The sequence below is a fragment of the Rhinatrema bivittatum genome, chromosome 6 (assembly GCF_901001135.1).
Source record: "Rhinatrema bivittatum chromosome 6, aRhiBiv1.1, whole genome shotgun sequence".
NCBI lineage: Eukaryota > Metazoa > Chordata > Amphibia > Gymnophiona > Rhinatrematidae > Rhinatrema > Rhinatrema bivittatum.
This window is the reverse complement of record NC_042620.1, coordinates 32,714,721-32,736,976: the sequence shown is the minus strand read 5'-3', so window position 1 is coordinate 32,736,976 and position 22,256 is coordinate 32,714,721. Positions and strand designations below refer to the sequence as shown.

The 22,256-nt window shown below is 42.6% G+C and overlaps 1 protein-coding gene across 2 annotated transcripts in view; it reads left to right on the top strand.

Moving 5' to 3' along the window:
* Positions 1-22,256, top strand: part of ADCY5 (adenylate cyclase 5) — a 472,164-nt gene that overhangs the window by 361,560 nt on the left and 88,348 nt on the right. For both annotated transcript variants that reach the window (XM_029605225.1, XM_029605224.1), the window contains exons 10-12: positions 1,111-1,255; positions 3,998-4,095; positions 18,626-18,713. In XM_029605225.1, the coding sequence (XP_029461085.1) occupies positions 1,111-1,255; positions 3,998-4,095; positions 18,626-18,713 (331 nt within the window). The remainder of the gene's footprint in view (positions 1-1,110; positions 1,256-3,997; positions 4,096-18,625; positions 18,714-22,256) is intronic.

Genomic DNA, 22,256 nt, shown 5'->3' with positions numbered 1-22,256 from the left:
CACAGACTTAACACCAGTGCGGGCAAACACAAAATGACTCCCCTGAAATGGAACATTCATAATCATTGGAAAGGTTTGTGTATGCTGGAGAAAAATCATTGCGTACTGTAAAAGACTGTGATGAGGGAAAGCTGCTTAGACTGTGCCAGCACCTTCTCTCCGTGGAGCTCCAGCTGCCTGAGAAGACAAGTTTAGGTTTCGGTGCAGGGAGCCTGCATCCTTCATTTTCTGAGTCAAAAAAAGTCTTTAAAATCTTCCTTAAATATTTTTATTAAAGTTAATGCATGAGTAATTTTAATTTGTCCACTCATTAAATTCTAGGAACTGTTTTGCTATTTTGCATTCATGATCTTCCTAAATTACCCAAATCATTAATTTTTATTTTTTTTTTTTTGCAAAAAGAAATTGTTCAGTATAATTTGGAAAACATTTTGCAAGTGTAATAACATGATTCAGCTTGTGTCTTTTTTTTTTTGTAGTATTTCATCTCTGTTTAAGCCCTATCTAAAACAGGGTTCATTCATTGTCCACGAAATTTCAGCCAAATAAAAAAAAAATCAAGGATATGAAAATGTAAGCAGAGGAGCTGAGAGCAAGAGTGAAGGGTAGAAAAAGGAATTAAGAAAAGAAACAAAACCATAAAAGAAAGCGAGCAGGAGAGATAAAGAGGGCAAAAGAGAGACGGGAGAGACCAACTAACATCCTGAGAAAAGATGCTACTTCTGTTAGTGCCTTGGAACAAGGCCTGCAATCTTTCTTGAAAGAGGAGGGCCATGTTTTGTCATATTGACTTAGCTTCTCAATTATGCTTATGCTTTATTCTGTTGTATGTCTTTTGGGCGCCGAAGGCATGAGAATGACAGCACAGCTGAGTTGTGTTGGGTGTTTTCGACCTACCTTGTCATCTATGTGTATAAACGAGTCCAAATCCATTTATGTTGGCCCGCTGAATTGTATTTCGGGATGCGCCATAAAACTGTTTGATACGTACGTGGGATTCAGTTTCAGAAGAGTTTTGGATATCCTGTTCTTTGATTCTCAGTAAGGTGAACTAAACATCTCGTTTCATTGCTTGTGTCTTCCCCCCCCCCCTCTCCCCCCTCCGCTCAGGAACACCCAAGAAAACATGAACCCAGAGGACGAGGTAGACGAGTTTCTGGGACGTGCAATTGACGCCAGAAGCATTGACCGATTACGTTCTGAGCACGTTCGCAAGTTCCTCTTAACGTTCAGAGAGCCAGACTTGGAGAAAAAGGTAAAACTGCTCAAAATAAATAGCAAAGAAGCTGAATTCTGGATTTGGGATTATTTAATAATATGTGAATAAATATCCATAGAGCTAGACTTCAACAGAAGATAAAGCCCACAGAGACTCTCCATGATCTCTGCCACTCCCTTCAGTTCCCCTCTGTGTTCCCAGGCTCTCTTGAATTCTGACGCTACTTCTGCCTTCACCCTTTCCATTTGGGAGACCCTTCTATGAATCCCTTTCTGTGAAGAAATATTTCCTTTTCTTACTCCTCAGTCTATCCCCGTCAATCTCACACAATAATCCATTATTCTAGAAGAATCCTTGTCTCTAGAGAATTAATTTTTATTTTGGGGGCTTGTCAGTGCCTCTATCAAATTTCCCCTCGCTCTCCTCTCTACCAGGTGTACATCTTTAGGCCCTTCTGTCTCGCCTTATGGTGCAGAACCCACACCATTTTGGTTGGATTATATCCGCTGTGTTTCTGGAGATGCAGCCTGCACAATCGGACACAGTAATCCAGATGAGGCTTCGCCAATAAAATGCACAGGAGCATAATTACCTTATTTTGTATTTATTTCTTATACTCTGCAATCTCTAATGTCATTAATCAATGCAGATTACAAATAAACGTTCATGATCTAATTAACAAACAAAAACATTACGAACATAAACAGTAAAAACATGCCTAAACTTTAAAACTCTGTCCAATACCAATAAAAACATCTCAATACAAGCTTGTTTATTCAGATGCTGCCATAAAAAGTGCCACTTCCATTTTTCCCCCTAATCCTGAGATAATCAGAGTCACATCATAGTCAGTTCCGCAGGGTGTACCCGGGCATACCTCTGACCCTTATCACTGCCTTGGTGCATTGCTTTGTAACTTGAGTTCATCAGCTATGATCAGCTCAAGGTCTCTCTTTTGGTTGGTGCTCATCAGTACCTCACCCTCCATGTCCTCTTCTCTTGGATTTGTGCAATCCTAAATGCATGAATCTAAACTATACAGATTATCTGAATAGAACTGTATATCCTGGTTTATATGGTATGAATCCTGCCCAATGCCCGAGTTGCACCAGAAAATGATTTGGCTTAGAGGCTGATTAGGACCATACAATAAGCTGGACCAGGAGAAACAAAACGTAAACTAATAAAACATTATCTTAGACTCAAAGGCAGCATTCTTCATGATAAAGGCAAGAAGGTGCTGGAATAGTCCATAATCGATCAGAGGTAATGAAGATCAGGGTGGGTAAGGATGTAACAAGCAGAGAATTTAGAGAAAAGCTGAACATGGCAGACAAATAGTTTTAGTCAGTCTGATTATCCTGTTGTGCTATTGTGCAATAGCCAGCTTTGAAGTATCTAAAGCTTTACCAGGTCTTACTGTAACAGACACTAGCACACTCAAGATGCTTTTGATTCGTAGTGGCTGTTTTCCTAGTAGATATCTGCAAACATGAAACATAGCTTACACAAGTCACTGATAGCGATGGTTCCTTGTGGAGGTATCCCTCAGAGGTACAGTGGAAAAAAAACTGTTAAAACATGCGACCTTAAAGTAACTTTCAAACTGGCGCATAGGCGCTCTACGGCGAGTGTGCGTTGGTGCACGCCCAGATAGGGGGCCATTTTATAACTTACGCACGTATATGTGTACGTGCTTTAAAATAGCCTTTCTATGCACACAGGGGAACCCAGTTTTAAGTGGGCACGCGCATGAGTGCACAAATCCCGCTTCTACCGCGTAAATCAGGGAATTTTAAAAGGGATGCATGCCCACGCCATTGCCAGTTTCACCAGTTTGCCCAGTTAACAGCTAGGTCCTCCAAACCCCCCCTAGTTTAATAGCCTTCATGCCCCCCCAGTTACCCCAGACCCTTAAATCCCCTTAGTTATGGCTAGTTTTTTCTTTTTTTTTAACGTACATCTCCTCCATAGCAGAAGTAAACTTACACGCCACTGGACCTGGGTGTGCACCTAGGCGCGTAGGTATTTTGCGCACATCTGTTGATCATGCCCTGAAATGCCTATGCCCCGTCCAGACTTTTGAAAAGTTTTGAGAGATAAGTGCAGCGGGACTTACACATCTGGACGGCTTTTAAAATTTGGCCGGCATGCACTAGCCCGATTTGTGCACGCATCTCCCAGTTGATGCCTGCGCTGGGTTTTAAAATTCACCTTCAAGTGTACTAAAAATATTCTTTTATACAAATTTTTTCCGTATTGTTCAAGGCATCCAGCAAGTAATTCTTGCTGGACTAACTTCAAAAGCTTTTGCCTTAAAGAGGTCCATTTTCAAAAGCCATTTAGAAAGATAACGTAATAGTTATCCATCTAAATGGCTTACCCGGCTATATTCAGCCTTTAGCTGACTAAATTCTAGCCGACGAATAAGTTAGGCAGCTAGAATTTAACTAGATAAGTTAGAGGTGTTCTAGGGGCGTAACTGAGAGGAGTTGAATTAGCCGGCTAAGTTAACCATCTAACTGCGATATTCAGAGCTAGCCAGGTGACTTAGCCAGCTAAGTCTGGTCGAGTCAAAGAGCTGTCCTGAAGTTAGCCGGCTATGTTCAGTAATGTGGCTACACTATTGAATATGCCTCCAAAGTTATCCAGATACGTTAGTCTGGCTAACTTTGCTGTCTGGACTGTGTATGAATGTAAACCTCACAATTCTTTGCTCTGCTGTTCTGGCAAATGTGCATCTCGTGAGCTTATTACAGTCTGTTCTTTTCCATACAGTACTCTAAGCAAGTGGATGACCGATTCGGAGCATATGTGGCTTGCGCCTCTCTCGTCTTCCTCTTCATCTGCTTAGTTCAGATCACTATCGTGCCACAGTGAGTAGAAGCCTATTTTCCTCTGCATTCCCTCGCTGCTAAGTCCAGTTAGAACACACAAGTGAAGCAACACCTCAGTGCCATGGCAAAAGTTAATTAGTGTGCCTACTGTTCATTGCTAGCAATGTCAAAACTGGTCAGTCCTGAAATTAGTAGAAGAAAGCAATGTCTTATTAGCTGATTAGCATAAAATTGAAATAAATTAGAGCAAAAACATGTTACCAGTTCCTTCCCATTGTATAAAAAGTATGAGCCTTAACTAGGAGGAATATGGAGTTAAATAGGATACTTTACATGTGCCAGGAACTTAAACTTGAGTACATTTCAGTTCACCGGTTTGAGGTATTCATATGCATGAAGCATCTTGGGAGGCCCAGATTTCTGTCTAGATTGGGCAGCCAATCTTCATCTTTCTGGCCTTGGTGCCTCAGGCTTCAAGAATTGCCAATTCAGTGCCAAAAAACAAATGCGAGTGCTCTTTTAGGTGAATTTTAAAAGCCTGGCGCGCGAGTATGTCTGGCCGGCGCGCACCAAGCGTATTTTATAAGCCCATCTACGCGCATATCTCCCGGTATGCACACAAGTGAGAGAACGCAAAAAAAAGGGTCGGGTCTTGGGCATAGTTTGGGTGGGGCAAAGGTGGGACACATAGGCATTCCGGAACTTTCACATGAAATGTGCGCGCCGATGTCACCTACCGCGGAAATCCTACTTCTGCTATGGATGGTGTGTGAGTCCTAAAACAAACAAATATAGGCATGTCAGCAGGGTTTTAAGGGTCAGGGGTAAGGGGGCGAAAAGGAAGGCTATTTAATAGGGGGATTAAGAATCCCTACCCTTAGCTGGGCGAACTGGGAACGAAGTGATTTAATTGGTAATTGCGTTGGCACACATTTCTATTAAAGTACCCCCACATATGGGGGCAGAGATGGCATTTGTGTGCATGTCCATATAAAATTGTGCGCACATGTACACGTGTTTGGCCTGATTTTATACCATGCACGCATACACGTGCATATATTATAAAATGGCCACATCTCTGGACGCAAGCCGGCCTACGCACATACACATGCGCCTGCACGCTGATATTAAGATTACCGTCTTTGTTTTTTAAGACTTCAGAGTTTGGATAAGACAAAGAAGGCAGTGAGTACATACCATGCCGATTATGGAAAAGACGCAGAGTTTTGCAAGTGATGCATAGGCGGCCACTGGCAACACCAGTGTTGAGCACAGAGCTGCCAACAGATGGCCCATAGTTTTTCAGAGATCTTTGCCAGCTGTTTAGCAGTGCATGCAATAGCTCTCTGAACAGAATTATAAATATAATAAAGAAACATAGGTAATCCATAGATGAACATACTCATACAAAAGAGTAGATGCTAAACAATTATTTCAGGAATGAGTTTTGATGTATTAGGTAAGACTTCTTGAATTCTCTAAAGGTGAATCCTTTTCCTAAGGTTGCTCATGTGTCATCCTAGAGGCTTTGATGTCACTGAGTATTGCTGTAAATGTAGATAGAAAAATGCTACAGAAGGAAACACTGGGCACTTTACTACTTGTATACTCTAGAAATGGGAGCAGGAATCATGGTTTTGGAGCACATTCCTAAATCTTTCCCAGAATTTGTGGATTTTCCCCATGACCAAGGTTTATTGGATTACAATACATAGACTGTGATCATAAGAATCCTTGAAATCTGTGAAAAATGGTCATGTCCCCAGTTCTGTTGGGGAAACTCAAAATTTTCCCCTCTGATTTCAGAGGTGGTTATTGCAGTAAAATCTGCCTGCAGGAAAATCTGTGAATTAAGGGTGAGATTTAAAATTGCGGACCTAAATCCCATGTTGATGCTCATTTCTAGGATATAAAGTTGCCAACACCCCTTTTAAAATACATTCCTCTGAAAACAAATGGAAGAAAGATTTTTATTTTGGGTGTTAAATAAAGATTTATCCAAGACTCTGTGACCAAGCAGTAGTGGCAGTAAACACAGATTGTAATGGTCCCTGCAGTATCTGTACCACAGTGCGATCTATACTGTACTATTTACTGATGCTCATTTCATCAGGGCAAGACATGAGGACTCCCTTACAGTGATTTGTGATACCATTGAGCTTCAGGTCAAATAATTTAGCATGTGTTAGTCCTGCAAGGGAAGGTATGGACTAGACTGCTTCAAAAAGGAAAGACATTAGTGTCATCTGGTGACACAGATACCTTTTTAAAAATTTCTAGCTCTTTAGAAATTCAAAACAATTGGAAGCACAGAAATAGGCTTTGGAAAGGAGAATCATTTACTTTATTTTTTATATACCAACATTCAACACAGGATATCACATCGGTTTACAGGGAACATTTGAGAAATTTTTACATTTTAACAAGGTAGTAAAGTGGGAGAACATGGTAATAACATAGTAAGTAGTAACATAACTCTGGAAGAATAACTTTAAAAATAGGCTTGCGTATAAGGACGTATATTTTAGTTTAAGAACAGCTTAACATTTTGCATTAATTACGGTTTCTGTATAAAATAACTTTTATCCCATGGCAGACCATCAGAAACCTCTCCAGTGTTAAGATACATTTAGAATGGATTGTTTTTAACCTTAAGAGCCATGCGCTGAAAGACCTTTAATATCTGTGCACTCTACCTTAAGAAGAATACTTCTTAGAAGATGGACTGGGAGGTGCTCCAGCCCTTCTTTGGACTTATTTATTATTTTTATATACCGACATTTGATCTGAGATATCACATCTGTTTACATTCAGGTACTGTAGGTATTTCCCTATCCCCAGAGGGCTTACAATCTAAGTTTTGTACCTGAGGCAATGGAGGGTAAAGTGACTTGCCCAAGGTCACAAGGAGTGACAGCGGGACTCAAACCCTGGTCTCCTGGTTCATAGCCCACTGCTCTAACCACTAGGCTATTCCTCCTCCCACTTGCTTGTTACGGTCCACTCTGCAAGAATCGAGTGGATCCCTCCCTATCTCATTTCTTGCCTTTGAGAGGTCTCGATGCCTAATGTGTTGCTTTGGATCTTCCAGTATATTCATAGATGAACCTGCACACACCACTACTAAAGCTGTTTTTAACACTCCTTTACAGCTGTTAGACCGTGCCTAGGACTTTGTTGAGAACATCAGTTGGAATATTGATCTCTTTTATATATTTCATAAAATTAAGGGCCCTATTTAAGAATTACAGCTCTTATTTACGCATGTTTTAGAAGGTATAGTTTAGAGTGTCGGGGGCGAGGGGTTGTGCAGGTGTTATCTTTTTCCAAATTTAAACCTTAATGCAAAGGTTGTACTATTTCCAAATTGGTTAAACGAGTTGTGCTTTTGTTTGCATAAGATTATTTTTCATTATTGCGTAAACCTGAAGAAACCTGGTAGAGAATCCATCAAACTAGGACGAAAGAACATTGTAGAACTCTCATCTTTGTGGGACTTTCCTCACTCCAAATCACGTCTAATCTTCACGGAGTGCTACTGTACTGTTCGTACATCTCACTCTACATGTAAAACTGACCCCAAAACCCTAGACCACTAGCAAAACCTCACCTCGAGTTACTAGCTAGCCCTCCTATAGTGATATAAATAGTTGACTAATATGAAAATCCTATTAAGGGTCTCTTCTCTCGCTCGCTCTGTGTTAGTTATTGCTTTTATTCATTGTTTTAGTGCACATACGGGATGGCCCGCACTTGCATGCATATATGTGTGTATATTATAAAATACCCTAGCCGTGTGCACATGTGCTCCTAATTTTAAGTGGGCACATGCATGGGTTCTCAAATCCTGCTTCTACCGCACAAGATGGGGATTTTAAAATGGTCGTGTGCCCACATCATTGCCAGTTTACCAGTTCATCCACCAATTCACTCACAAGAAAATTTTAAAAGTCCTGCGTGTGTAAATTAGGGGGGCTACGTGCCGAAGTGCCGGGCCTTTCAAAATGGACGGGGCGGGGGTGGGCCGGGCTAGCGCCATTAGACGCTGTCCCAGGGAAGCGCGTGCCGGCAGCTGGCTGGTGCGCAGGTTTTACTTCTGCTCCCGAGGAGCAATAAGTATAAAAATAAAAAAATTGGGGCTAGGTAGGTTTAGGTTAAAGGTTGGGGAGGAGAGGGGAAGAGAGAGAAAGGATAGGATTAGGGTTAGAGAAAGTTCCCTTACAGTCCGCCTCTTAATTGGAGCGGACTGGGAGGGAACTGGGTAAAAGGACAATCACGTTGCCGTGGGTAATTTGAAAATCTCTGCCCCCCCCTGCATGCACGAATCATGGGCCGCCCACACATGCGCAAGCGGATGTTAAAATCCGGTGCGCATGTGCATGCGGGCGTATTTTATAACATGCGCGCTGCGATGTGTGCATGTTATAAAATCGGTGCATCCATGTGCTCGCACCGGGAACCAAGCGCACATGAACGTGAGCGCGCGCAGGTCTTAAAATCGACCCCTTAGTTAACAACAGTTTTCCCTGGTTTGATATCCTATTCTCCCCCTAGTTACCGCAGACCTTTAAACCCCTCCGAAATGGCTCAATCCTTTTATTTTTTTAACTTACACGTCATCCATAGCAGAAGTAAAGTTACATGGCAGGGGACCTCAGCGCGCACCAAAGTGCATAATAAGTATTTACACGCACATCTCTTGGCCAGGCCCTGAAATGCCCTATGCCCTGCCGGGAACACGCCCTGCCCCTTTTCGGAAACGTTCCAGATACGTGCGCAGTGGGTTTTCCGTGTGTATCTGAGCGCTTTTTAAAATACGATCGGTGCACGCAAGCCCGGCTTCTTCGCCTATCCCCTAATTGATGCTCGAGCCGGGCTTTAAAAATTGACCTCTAAGACGGTAACTTCAAAACGAGTGCCTGGATGGCCATATACATGTGTACAGGGGGTGTGTGCGGCCATAGGTGGTGAAGTTTTATACCCTGCGCGCAGATACGCGCACACGTTATAAAATAGGCCAGGCATGTGTACCTGTGCCACTAATTTTAAGAGTGTACGTGAACAGGGCAACGTTAGATTTATGGCGTGGAAGTGAAGAAATTTAATAACAGGCACGTGTCCAGGCCATGACCAGTTTCTCCATTTCGGCCACCAGTTTTACCCGGTCAATAGCTAGGTCCTCAAGTCTCCCCTGGTTCTTTAGCTTGTACTCCCCCAGTTGCACCTCATCTATAGCAGAAGTTAAGTTGCGCTGAAATGGATCTGGCCACGCGCCCATGCGCTTACAAACATACATGATGTGTCTCGGCCCCGCCCCAGAATGCCCATGCCCCACCCACTTTCCGCCCCTGGTTTTCTCGTCGCAAGATATTCGGGCATCGCTACCTGTGCGCGTATGTGGGCAGCTTATAAAATCGGGTAGACGTGTGCTAGATGCCTGCCCCTCTCCCGGTTTTGGCACAAGTCTGGCTTTTTAAAATTCACCTTAAATTTTTTTTTTTTTAGCGCGAATTTTAAGAGTTGCTTGCGTTAAAAGGCCCATATGCCCTTGTACACAGGTCAAGCATGAAGAACTCAAATTTTAAAATTGGAAAATTTTGTGCGCATGCATGAATGCAAGCAACAGAACGTGCAGGAAAAAAGGGGCGGATTTGAGGCGGGTCAGCGGTGTTCCAGGGCGGGGCCAAATATTTACACTCAAATTCCAGTTTCAAAAAACCGGCAATCACAGTGAGTTTCAGGCTGTTACCTGCGCACATTTACTTCTGCTCTTTTTCAGGTGTAAGTCAGAATAAAACTCGTTATAGCCAAAAATTGACTTGGTGAGGGTTCTGGGGAAGTTCAGGCTGAAGAACCAGAGGGGTTTTGATGACCTAGTGATAGACTGGGCAAACTGGTGGACTAAGTGGTAAACTGGTTATTTCCATCGCACGCGCTTGTTTTAAAATGTGTTCACTTGCACATGTAAAAACCAACAAGTCCTATGGAACGACACGCAAATAACGTTTCCTCACATAATTACTTAAAATTAGAAGCACACATATGCGCGCTAGGTGTGTTTTGTATTATATGCATGCACTTGCGAGACAATTTAAAATTCCAGCGTATGTGTGCTCACATCCACATATCTGCTTGTGAATGCACTCCTTTTAAAGTTACCACCTTAGACGGTAACTTTCAAACCAGCACGCAGGTGCGCATTTGCATTGGCGTGCAGTCAGGGATGCAGCGATTTTATAACTTGCGTGCACATATGTGCACATTTTATAAAATACAGTTTGGGCCTCATTTTCAAAAGCATTTACATGCTTAAAAATGGGTTTCACACATGTAAATGCATTTTTCCCATGTAAGTAGGCTTGAGTTGCCCATAGGATTTGCTTATATAGCTTCACTTTACACGGGTAAATGGCTTTTGAAAATTGCTACAATTGTAGTTCCATTTAGACATTTAAATCCTTTAAAAAAAAATCACCTGTAGGCACGAGCATATGTGTACCCAGTTTTAAGTGGGTGTGAGCCTAGCCGCATAAATCCTGATTCTACCAAGACGGTCAGGGAAATTTCAAAGGGCAGCACGTCCATGTCATTGCCAGTTTCACAAGTTCGCCCAGTTAACAGCCTGGTCCTCCAGAACCCCCGGTTTGATAGTCTGCAGTCCCTCCGTTTCTCCCAGACCCTTTAAACCTGTCAGAAATGGCATTCTCTTTATATTTTATACCTTTCACCTCCCCAAAGCAGAAGTAAACTTATGCGGCAGGGGATCTGAGCACATGCCCAGGCGAATAAGAATTTACGTACGCATCTCTTGGCCACGCCCAGAAATGCCCATGCCACACCCCTTTGTGAAAACGTTTGAGATACGCGCGCATCTGGGTCGCTTTTCAGATTCAGTGGGCATGCGCGAGCCTGACTTGTGCGGTGTATCGCCCGATTATGGCGTATGCCGGGTTTTTTAAATTCACCTTTCAGTGCGCACTATTTCAATTTAGTGCGCACTAAATCAAAATAGTGTGCATTAATAATAATAAAAAAAAAGTAAACGAATTAAAAAACCCAAACCAAAAATAAATAAATAAATTCATTGAACTGAAAAAGAAACCACATTTTTTCTGGATGTACATCCTTATTAATAAACGTGGATAAGGCTGAGCCAGTCAATACAGTGGATCTGGATTTTCAGAAGGCATTTAACAAAATACTTTATGTGAGACTCCTCAGGAAATTAGAAAGTCTTTGGATAAGAGGCAGTGTCCTATTGTGGATTGGAAACTAGTTAAAAGGCAGGAAACAGAGAGTAGGATTGAAATGTCAGTTTCTTAGTGGCAAATGGTAAATAGTGGAGTACCTCAGGAGACTGTGCTAGAATGATGCTTTGTAACATAGTCGTGAATGATCTGGAAAAGGGGGTAACAAGTTAGCTGATCAAATTTGCATATGATACAAAATTATTCCAAGATGTTAAAACACGAGTGGATTGTGAGGAACTGCACAAGGATCTTAGAAGACTGGTGGACTGTGCATCTAAATGGCAGATGAAATTTAATGTGGACAAGTGCAAAGTGGTGCACATAGGGAAAAATGGTCCCAACTACAGACACACAATGCTGGGTTCCGTATTTGGAGTTCCCACCTAGGAAAAGGATCTTGGAATCATTGCGGACAATATGCTGAAATACTCGGCTCAGTGTGCAGCGGCAATCAAAAAAAGCAAACAGAATGTTAGGAATGATTTGGAAAGAGAATATCATTTATTTATTTATTTAAAATTTTTGTATACCGACATTCGTTAGGAAAACATCACATCGGTTTCCATGTAACATAAAGTGGCCAATGGGGCTTTACAATGAAACTGATAGGAGAACTGGGTAGAGGGGAAGAGGGGGGAAAACAAAGGTAATACTGTACAAATTGATAAGCGTAATAAAATGGTTAGATATACACAATATAAGTTATATCTGTTAGCCAACTTCTGAGCTTGGATCTTAAAATCCACAGTGGAGTTGCAAAGTCGTCTATAACGAAGAAACTGCCCCACAGGAATATTATCCTTTAACAGTCTAGGATGGAAACTGTTGTAGTGTAATAGGGTGTTCCTATCGGTTGCCTTTCTGTAAACAGTTGTAATTCATTTCTTCTGATGGACAAATACCCAGGTATCTAAAAAAGAAACTGTCTGGGTATCTTTAGAGATGGTGAATTTTAAATTCACATCACTCGAATTCAACATGTCCAAAAAGCAATCCAATTCCATCTCAGGACCCTGAGATGGAATTGGATTGGACATTGTTGCGGTTACAGAGAAATGCTTCATCGATTCTCATGTTTGGGATACGGCCATCCTGGGCTATAACTTGCTAATACTAATGGGGATAATGTCTCTAATGTTCAGGTAAGAGCTCACCTGAGCACCATTCTTCAATCATCAATATACCTCTTCCAACTAACGATATATTGAAACCATCTAGAAGAATACACCCAACGTTGTTCAAAATGGGCTACATATAAGCATGCGACACTTGGTGCCATCAGGGACCCCATGGGAATCCCTTTAGTCTGCAAATAAAACTGCATCCCATAACTAAAGATATTAGATGTTAATGTAATCTCAGCAATAGTTAAGAGAAATTCCACCCTTCGATCTGACAATTCATTCTTCCTAAGTTCCACCTCAATAATCTTTAATGCCTCCATTTGAGGTATACTGGTATATAAAGAGGTAATATCAGCTGTTACTAGAATCCAGTTGTGTTGCGCATTGGATAATTTTGACAACCAAGAGATAAAGTCAGTAGTGTCCTTGACATAAGATTCAATTTTAGACAAGTTAGGTTGCAGGTAATAGTCTATCATCTTAGCCAGGGGTTCCAATACAGTGCCTATCCCAGCTACAATTGGTCTACCTGGGGGTTTTTGCAAGGATTTATGTACCTTAGGCAATATATAAAAATATGCCGTGGTAGGATATGGTACCATTAGGAATTTATATTCCTTATCAGAAATGATTTTCTCTTTCACTGCTCTATCCAAAATCTCGATGCTCCTTAAATGTAGTACCTCAGTTAAATCTTTATCTAACGTTTTATAAAACTGGCCATCACTCAGCTATCCATGAAGAAGCACTGAGACAGCTGAGTCCTGGGCAGTTTTATAAAAAGGTCTGTATCATATCTCCCCTGCACCGCCTCTCTTCCAGGGTATACATATTCATATCCTTCAGCCTCTCTTCATAGGTCTTCTGATACAGACCCCAAACTATGTTGGTCATTCTTCTCTGGACTGCCTCCCTCCTATCTTTATTCCCTTTCAGATATGACTCCAGAACTGAAAATACTACTCCAAATGAGGCCTCACCAAGGACCTGTACAAGGGCATCACCACCTCCTTTTTCTTACTGGTTATTCCTCTCTCTATGCTTTCCAGCATTCTTCTGGCTTTAGCTATTGCTTTGTCAGATGGCTTCGCCATCTTCAGATCTCCAGATACTATTACCCCAAGACCTCTCTCTTGGTCCGAACATATCAGTCTTAGGTCCCCCAACACATACAGCTGTTTTGGATTACTGCACCCCAGATGCATGACTCTGCACTTCTTGGCATTGAATCCCAGCTGCCAAATCTTCGACCACTCTTCAAGCTTTCTTAAATCTCTTTTCATTCTCTTTACTCTTTCAGGCATTTCCACTCTATTGCAGATCTTAGTATCATCTGCAAAAAAAGGCAAATTTTACTTTCTATCCCTTTCGTAATGTCACTCACAAAGATATTGAACAGAATTGGTCCCGATACTGATCCCTGTGGCACTCCACTTAACATGGCTCTCTCTTCAGAGTAGTTTTCATTTACCATTACTCTCTGTCTCCTCTCAGTCAATCAGTTTGTAATCCACGCCACCACCTTGGCGCTCACTCCCAAGCTTCTTGTTTTATTCACAAGCCTCCTATGTGGGACCATATCAAAAGCTTTGCTGAAATCCAAGTAGATTATATCTAGCGCTCTTCCTCAATCCAATTCTCTAGTCACCCAATCAAAAAAATCAATCAGATTTGTCTGACAGGACCTTCCTCTGGTGAATCCATGCTGTCTTGGGTCCAGCAACCCACCGGATTGTTGATAGTTCATTATCCTTTTCTTCAGCAGAGTCTCCATTAATTTTCCCACTTCCAAGGTGTGGCTAACCGGCCTGTAGTTTCCAGTCTCCTTTCTGCTACCACTCTTGTGAAGCGGGACAACCACTGCTCTTTTCCAGTCCTGCAGCACCACTCCTATTGAACAGATCCTTCTGTGTACCTGCCAGCACATCTCTGAGCTCCCTCAGTATCTCATCCGGCCTCATGGCCTTGTTCCACTTGCAGTTTCCCTAGCTCCTCCCATACATTCTCTTCTGTAAACAAAGCTTCATCTACTTCATTTATTTTTATTTATTTATTTAAAAACTCTTCTATATCCCGTCGTTGAGTTAGATAACCATCACAACGGTTTACAGTAAGGAACGATAATGAAAAAAGAGTGGTGTAGCTTACAACTTAATTATGTGCCATTGTAGTACGGTGACAATTTAATACAATAAACTATGTAAGTTAAGTTTGTATATTTGGAACATATTAGGCGGTTTGTATTTAACATTAATATGCATTTGTATGTTATAAGTAACAACTTATAGTTTGGTGCGTCCTTATCAATCAACTGTTTTTCTCCTTCTCTTTATAAAAAGCTTGTTTAAAGAGCCAGGTTTTCAGATCTGTCCTGAATATTTTCAAATTTCTCTGCAGCCTAATTTTCGAGTGGCAAGGTGTTCCGTAGCACGGGGCCAGCTAGTGATAGTGCTCTTTCCCTTACTTGCGTAAGGCGTGCTGTTTTGACAGAGGGGGCAGTTAGTAGAGCCTTATTAGCAGATCTCAGGTTTCTTTGCGAGACATGTACGCGCAGTGTCGTGTTTAGCCATTCAGCTTTGTCATCGTGGATTAATTTATGAATTATACATAAAGCCTTGTATTGTATTCTTTGTTCGATAGGAAGCCATCCCCATCTACGGTCTTGTTAATCAGTAATGGACCTTCTCCAGGATCTTCTTTAGGAAATGCCGAACTGAAGAATTTGTTTAATATTTTTGCCATTTCTTTGTTACTCTCCACACATTGCTTCTTGTACATTTCAATTTCACTATACCACTTCTGACCTACTTTCTTCTACTGATATATCTGAAAAATGTTTTGTCTCCTCACTTTACCTCGCTTTAGCTGTTTGGCCATCCTTTCTTCTGCTTGACCTTTTGCGTTCCTTATTTCTTTCTTCATCTCCCTCAGTTTTGACAGATATTCTTTCTTTTGGGATCCTTTAAACTTCTTGAACGCTATACTTTTTGCCTTTATTTTTTTCAGTCACCTCCTTAGAGAACCAGATTGGTTCCTTTTTCCTCTTACTTTTATTTACTTTTCTAATATATAGATTTGTTGCCTTTGTAATAGCTCCTTTTAACTTGGCCCACCTCTCCCATTTTCTCTCAGTCTTCCAGTTATTCCTCCAGGTACATCCCCATTTCGACAAAGTCTGTATTTTTGAAATTCAAAACTCGGGTCTTCGTGTATCTTCTCTATATCTTATTTGCAAAATGGAACCATACTGTCTGATGATCACTGATGCTCAGGTGAGCTCTTACCTGAACATTAGAGACATTATCCCCATTAGTATTAGCAAGTTATAGCCCAGGATGGCCGTATCCCAAACATGAGAATCGATGAAGCATTTCTCTGTAACCGCAACAATGTCCAAGTCCATCTCCACCATTAGGGCCTACAAGTCTTAAGATTTTCTTACCCAGACTATGAGCATTTGAGGTATATAAAATGGTACTTATGCAAATATATGCTATTTGTGCACACATTTGCTCATTTTTATGTGTGCAACTCTTTTAACATTCACCTTTTAGGTTTCAACCCTGTGATTCCAGGGTCCTGTTCCTAGATGGTAACTCCTAATACGGAACCCAGCATTGTATACATATAGAGGTGAAATTTCAAAATCATTTATGCTCATAAATAGACTTTTTGAAAATTACCCCAAGGGTTGCATGTACAAAAATACCCGTGGAAGTGATTTCACTCCTAGTTTTTCCACATACTGCAGAAAGACATTCCCACGGATGGAGTTGGGGCAGGGAAATAATTTATGTGTGTACTTTTTTATTTTAACTGTATTAAGGAGATCTGTTTGTATATGCTGTACTTTTAATTTTCAAACGTATTATATGCATAAATATTTACCTGGACACTTACATCTGCTCCCTTGCAGGTGTAAATGCACGTCTGTGGCACGCAAAGGTACATGCAATCCTGTTAATTATCCATGCGGACTTACATGTGTATGTCCGCTTTGAAAAATCAGCCTTAAGCACACTGTTACAAAATTGGGCTCAGGATTATTTTTCATCATGTCTATCGTTTTACACTTGTCCAAATGTCATCTGCCATTTACTGTAAGTAGTCCGATTAAGAAATTACAATGTAACACTCAACTCCTTGTGTTTTAGCCAAATAAAATTGACTACAAATGAAATAAGAACTTAACATTCCTCTTATTAAGTTCCTTGAGTTGACCACTGTGAAAAATGCTAGTTTCAAAACACATCTTCTCACATCTGTATGTCTCCAAATATACAAAATTCTTATACTGTACTTATGGGTGATTTTTCTGGTTTCCTCTCTTTCCTATTTCTTTTTTCTATTTGTTTCTCTCGCCTTCATGTTTAGCTCTGGCCATCCACTGATCCTACAGGCAATGTTCCCTGTAAGGATTGGGTTGCTGTGTGCATTACCCTATGAGCACTGCTTTCAATGTTATGCTCACAGCAACCCCAATCCTTAGAGAGAACACTGGAACAGCATGCAAAGTGTCTCACACACGCTAACACACACTAACACACTTCATATTCACTCTCATTCTCTTTCTCATGCATACATGCTCCTTCTCACAAACACACACACTCATCTCAGTAACTGAAAACCCTTCACTGCCAAACATTTTAAGTAACACAAACCCCTCAGTACTCAAACTGCAGCAGCCTTATCTATGACCTGGCAGCAATGCAAATATTATAACAAGCCCTAGAACACTAATACACCATCTACTGGGGTTAACAGAACAAAGCCGTACAGAAAAACTACATGCCAGCAGGAATACTGCACCTCGGTTACACATGCAGAACACAGACAGACCCTTACCTAATACAGATTAAGGGCCAGATTTTAAGAGGTAGGCGCACACAAATGTACGCCCGATTTTATAACATGCGCGCGCAGCCGTGCACATGTTATAAAATCCAGGCTCTGCGCGCTCAAGGGGGTGCACAATTGTGCAACTTGTGCAGGCCGAGCCATGCAGCCTTCCTCCGTTCCCTCCATCCCCCCCCACCTTCCCCTACCTAACCCGCCCCCCAGCCCTACCTAAATCCCCCCTTACCTTTGTTTTGTTATTTACGCCTGCCTCTGGGCAGGCATAGGCTGCGCGCGCCGGCCAAGTGCCAGTGCGCGATCCCCGGGCTCAGCAGCAGTGGAGAGGCCTCTGGCCACGCCCATGCCCCGCCCCAGGACCGCCCCACCCATTTTTTCAAGCCCCAGGACTTACACGCGTCGCTGGGCCTATGCAAAATAGGCTCGGCGTGCCTAACCCCCGCTACGCGCATAAATCCACCTGGATTTACGCGCGTATGCTTTGAAAATCTGCCCCTAAGGGACTACAAATTAGAAACAGAAACATGCAGACAAAAATAAAATGGAAAGCCCGACAAACCAGACTCTGAACAGTGGAATTCTGAAGAAAGAACAAAATACAAATATATAATGCACATTCCCAAAGATAACATATGTCAATCACTAAAAACTCAAAATATATTTTTTTTATCTTTATTGTCTGAATTTATTTTTATAATCAGTTGGTCCCAGGCTTCTTTTTTTCCATGTTCCCTTTCTTGGTTTCTTTTTTTTTTCTTTCGGTTTTTTCTTTCTTCACCTGTCTTCTTCCCTTCCTCCCTCCATCCACACCCATACACTGGCAGTCACACACTCACACAAAACCCACAGGATCTCACCCAGCCACCCACTCACACACACACACTCACACACACTCTCACACACACACACACACACATACACCCCCTCGCACCCACCCACAAGCAGTCACACATGCACCCTCACCCACAGCCTCTCACCCACCCAGGTAGTTTCTGAGGAGCTTAGCTCAGAAACGCTGTAAACTCTACACAAGGTCTCCCGAGCACCTCTTTCTCCAAGGAGTCGCCCTCATTTTGCTGCCGCATTTGCTTTGTGGCATCAAATACTGACCCATGCCCGGGTCATCCCGGCAGGAGGGGGGATTTTAGGCCAGGAATTAAACTTTCACTCTTTGGCCACCTGGTGGGAGACGCCAGTAGTTGACATCTTTAGTCCGGGCCCATCCAGAAGGAGAGCCTGTCAAGCGTGCCTTAGATGGGAAGGTGTGGTGAAGTTAAATGTTAAAAGTACTGTCTTGCTTAGCGTGATGTAGTAAAACGATGCATCATTACCTGTTTTCAGCTCCTCGTTTATGCTGGCTTTTTACCTGGCCTGTTTGTTGATGCTGACAACGGTGGTATTTGTTTCGGCAATCTACTCCTGCGTAAAGGTGAGTACTGCAAGCAGCCTGCGTGTTTTACTTTCTCTCCCCCCCCCCCCCCACGACTGAACCCTCTTTTTGCCGAGCGTGTGTCTGGGTGGTTTTCTGTAGGTTGCCTTTCTTGCAGCTTTGGTTTTATCTGTGAGTTGGCGGGGGTTGGGGCGGCAGCATTTCTCAGTCTATGATGTTTTGACTTAACACGGTCCACCTCGTCTAAGAGCCCTGTCTCACTAAGGGCGCGGTTCTCTAAAGCTTTCCACCCCTTCGGCGTCTACGGGAAAAGGCCTTGACGAATCAGGCTGTGTATGATCAACGTAAACCGCTGTGGGGTCAGTGAGTTGCAGATTTGTTCTCTGGAAAAGGCCGAAGCGGCCAATTGGAGTAGCTTATTTGGGCCTTGCCCGGTGCATGTATGGGTGAGGTAGGTACCCATAGTCTGAACTGGGTCCTGAAGCTTTTCTCTCCTTGTCTGCTTTTTTTTTTTGCAAACAGCCGTAACCGGTAATTTCATCTCATTGCTCTAATTACTGGCGGGGAGGGGAGAGTGAGGGTTAAGCTATGGCGAGTCCAAGACCCTCTCAAGTGGGGTTTTATCTTATATGTGAGCGTAACAGATAGAAGAAGTTGCCCTGCTCGGGACCCTCTCCGTCACAGGGAGTCCACCGGAACAATGCAATTTTAAAGCGGCCCTGAAGATAAAATGACCGATTTTGTCCTGAAATGGTCCTGTGGGACAGACCGAGGTTTAGAGACCTGAGGTTTGCTGCGTCCACTTAACTCTGGAATTTGTTGCCAGAGGATGTGGTTAGTGCAGTTAGTATAGCTGTGTTTAAAAAAAGGATTGGATAGGTTCTTGGAGGAGAAGTCCATTACCTGCTATTAACTTCACTTAGAGAATAGTCACTGCCATTAGCAGTGGTTACATGGAATAGACTTAGTGTTTGGGTAATTGCCAGGTTCTTATGGCCTGGATTGGCCACTGTTGGAAACAGGATGCTGGGCTTGATGGACCCTTGGTCTGACCCAGTATGGCAGGTTCTTATGTTCTTAACTGCAAAGGTGGGAAAACAGCTCAGCTTGCCCAGGCGCCAGATCAAATCCTAGCAGGAGTGACTCAAGTCTTTTATCCATCTGTGGTATAGAAAATAAGCGATAACGATCAGGGGAGTCTGTCTGTGAAATACTCTGCCTCGGAGAAAAGTTGCTGTTTACGTGCAATAGTTATCACTGATGCCTTTATTCTACGAATAACTGTAGTAAGGACAAGCAGTCTCAGTCATTCTGCTGTAATTTGCAGTAAGCACAAGGTTTCCATCTTTTTTTTTTTCCCAGCAGAATAATCTCAGAATTTCTAGTAGGGATGTGCTTTTGTGTGAAATGATGTAGACAATGTCAGCAACATTGCCTGCATTGTTTCATGTACGGTTGTTTTTTTTTAACAAAACGACAATAAAAATCAAGATATTTTGCTCTTCTTCTTTCATTTTTAGTGCATGCTATTTGCTGAAACAAAAAGAAAAGAAAAACGCCCCCAATGAAGTGGAATTCCCACAAGAACCTCCTCCCCTCGCCCACTGAAAAGAAAGAAAAGGTGAAAAGCACCTCAGTTATAAATAGCTGCAATCAGACGCCTGCATCCAGAAATAAAGTTCATGTCTGGGTTTTAAAATGTCTTTAAATAAAACAGCCACCTCCCCGCATGTTTGCTACATCTGATTACCGCACAGTACTAAAGCCCAGACATCTGGATTAGGCAATTTAGGCTTAATCAGGTCTCCATTTACCCCGCCGAATGAGACTAAAATTAATTTCCAGCCGAGTTCCGCGTGCCTTTGACATGCATTCTACAAAGAAGCAGAACTCAGGCAATTCGTCTGAAATGCATTTGAAACTTGAAAGGAAATGCACTTCAGGATCACTTTAGGGCAGATTAAATGAAAAGTAAAAGCAAAATGCATTTCAAGCTGCCTTTAGGATGAGTTACAGAAGGATGCTCCTATATTTTGTAGCCCTGCTCAGCTGATAGCAACTTAAATAATATAGGTCTGTCCTAATAATGAGTCCTTCACTTGTGATTCCTTTCCATTAAAATAAAAAAAAAACAAACCCAGCAATAATGAGGTTTCTGAGTGAAAACAAGTGCCGTAACATTATCTCTCCCTCTGGTGAATTCCTGGTTCAGTACATTAAGACGATTTTCCAGAAGGGGGGGGGGGGACGTAAACATCTTTAGAAAAAGGCCTTTGTCGGATAAAGTATCTGAAGCTGGAGGCTTGCTCGGGCTCCACCCTTACTCAACCTATTGTTGTTAGCCACTGCCACCGGAGTCAGGAGCCACGGGAAAGATCGGAGATCCACACGTGGGCAGAGTGGTGGGGAGGGATCAAAGATCCGTGTAGGGGACGATCAAAAGTCTCTGGAGTGGGGATGATATGTGTGTGTGTGGGGGGGAGAAATGTTGCCACTTACAGAAGTTTGCTGCCCTAGGCGGCATTTGCGTAAATCACAGAGCGGCCCTACCCAAACTGTACAGGTTCTGAGTCTCCGCCAAAAAAAACCCAAGAGGGAACTGTTCAGAGCTCGTAGTTGCAGTCCAGTATTTGTTCAGAGCTAAATGGCTGACAAATGATCTCTCTGTATAGAAATGAAACCCAAACTGTTTCTCCATACGTGCACTGTTCATGACTAGGTGCTCCGTTCTACTGGGATCCCGTAATTGTTTTCAGAGTCCTCTCACTTGCCTGCTCCTGTTCGTCTTACTTAACAGTTTGTCCTTTACATGGAGGGCATCATTTGAAGACCCAAAATGACCATGAATGCCACCAATTATTTTTCAGATACTCCTGTTCTTAAAGGTGAAGTTTAAAAGCCCGACGCGCACATCACTTAGATGCGTGCACAAGGCGGGCTGGCGTGCACCGACCGAATTCTGAAAGCCGCGCAGATACGCACGCATCTCCCACTGCGCGCACATCTTAAAAGTTTTCAAAAAGGGGTGAGGCCAGGTCCGGGCGGGGCATGGGCATTTCAGGGCATGGCCAAGAGATGCACGTGTAAATAGTTACGTGCCCAGGCACACGCCCAGGTCCAGTGGCACATAAGTTTACTTCCGCTAGGGACAAGGTGTAAGTTAAAAAAATCAACAGTCAGAGCCATTTCTCAAGGCTTTAAAGGGTCTGGGGTAACTGGGGGGAGTGCAGACTGTCAAACCAGGGGAGTTTGGAGGACCTAGCTGTTAACTGGGCGAACTGGTGGGCAAACTGGTAATGGCATGGACATGCACCCCTTTTTAAACTTCCCGACTTACGTGGTAGAAGTGGGATTTAGGCGCATAGGCACGCGCCCATTTAAAACTGGGCACGCATATGTGCAGAGTCAGGTTATTTTATAACACACACACAAGTTAAAAAAAATGGCCATACGCCAAAGAGCGCCCTCACACCGTCCAGTGTTTATTGCATTTATATCCCACTCTTCCGCAATACTGATTTCGAGGGTTTGCTGTTACAACTGCTTCTGTGTTGCAGTCATACATGGTGACTCCTTGGGGTG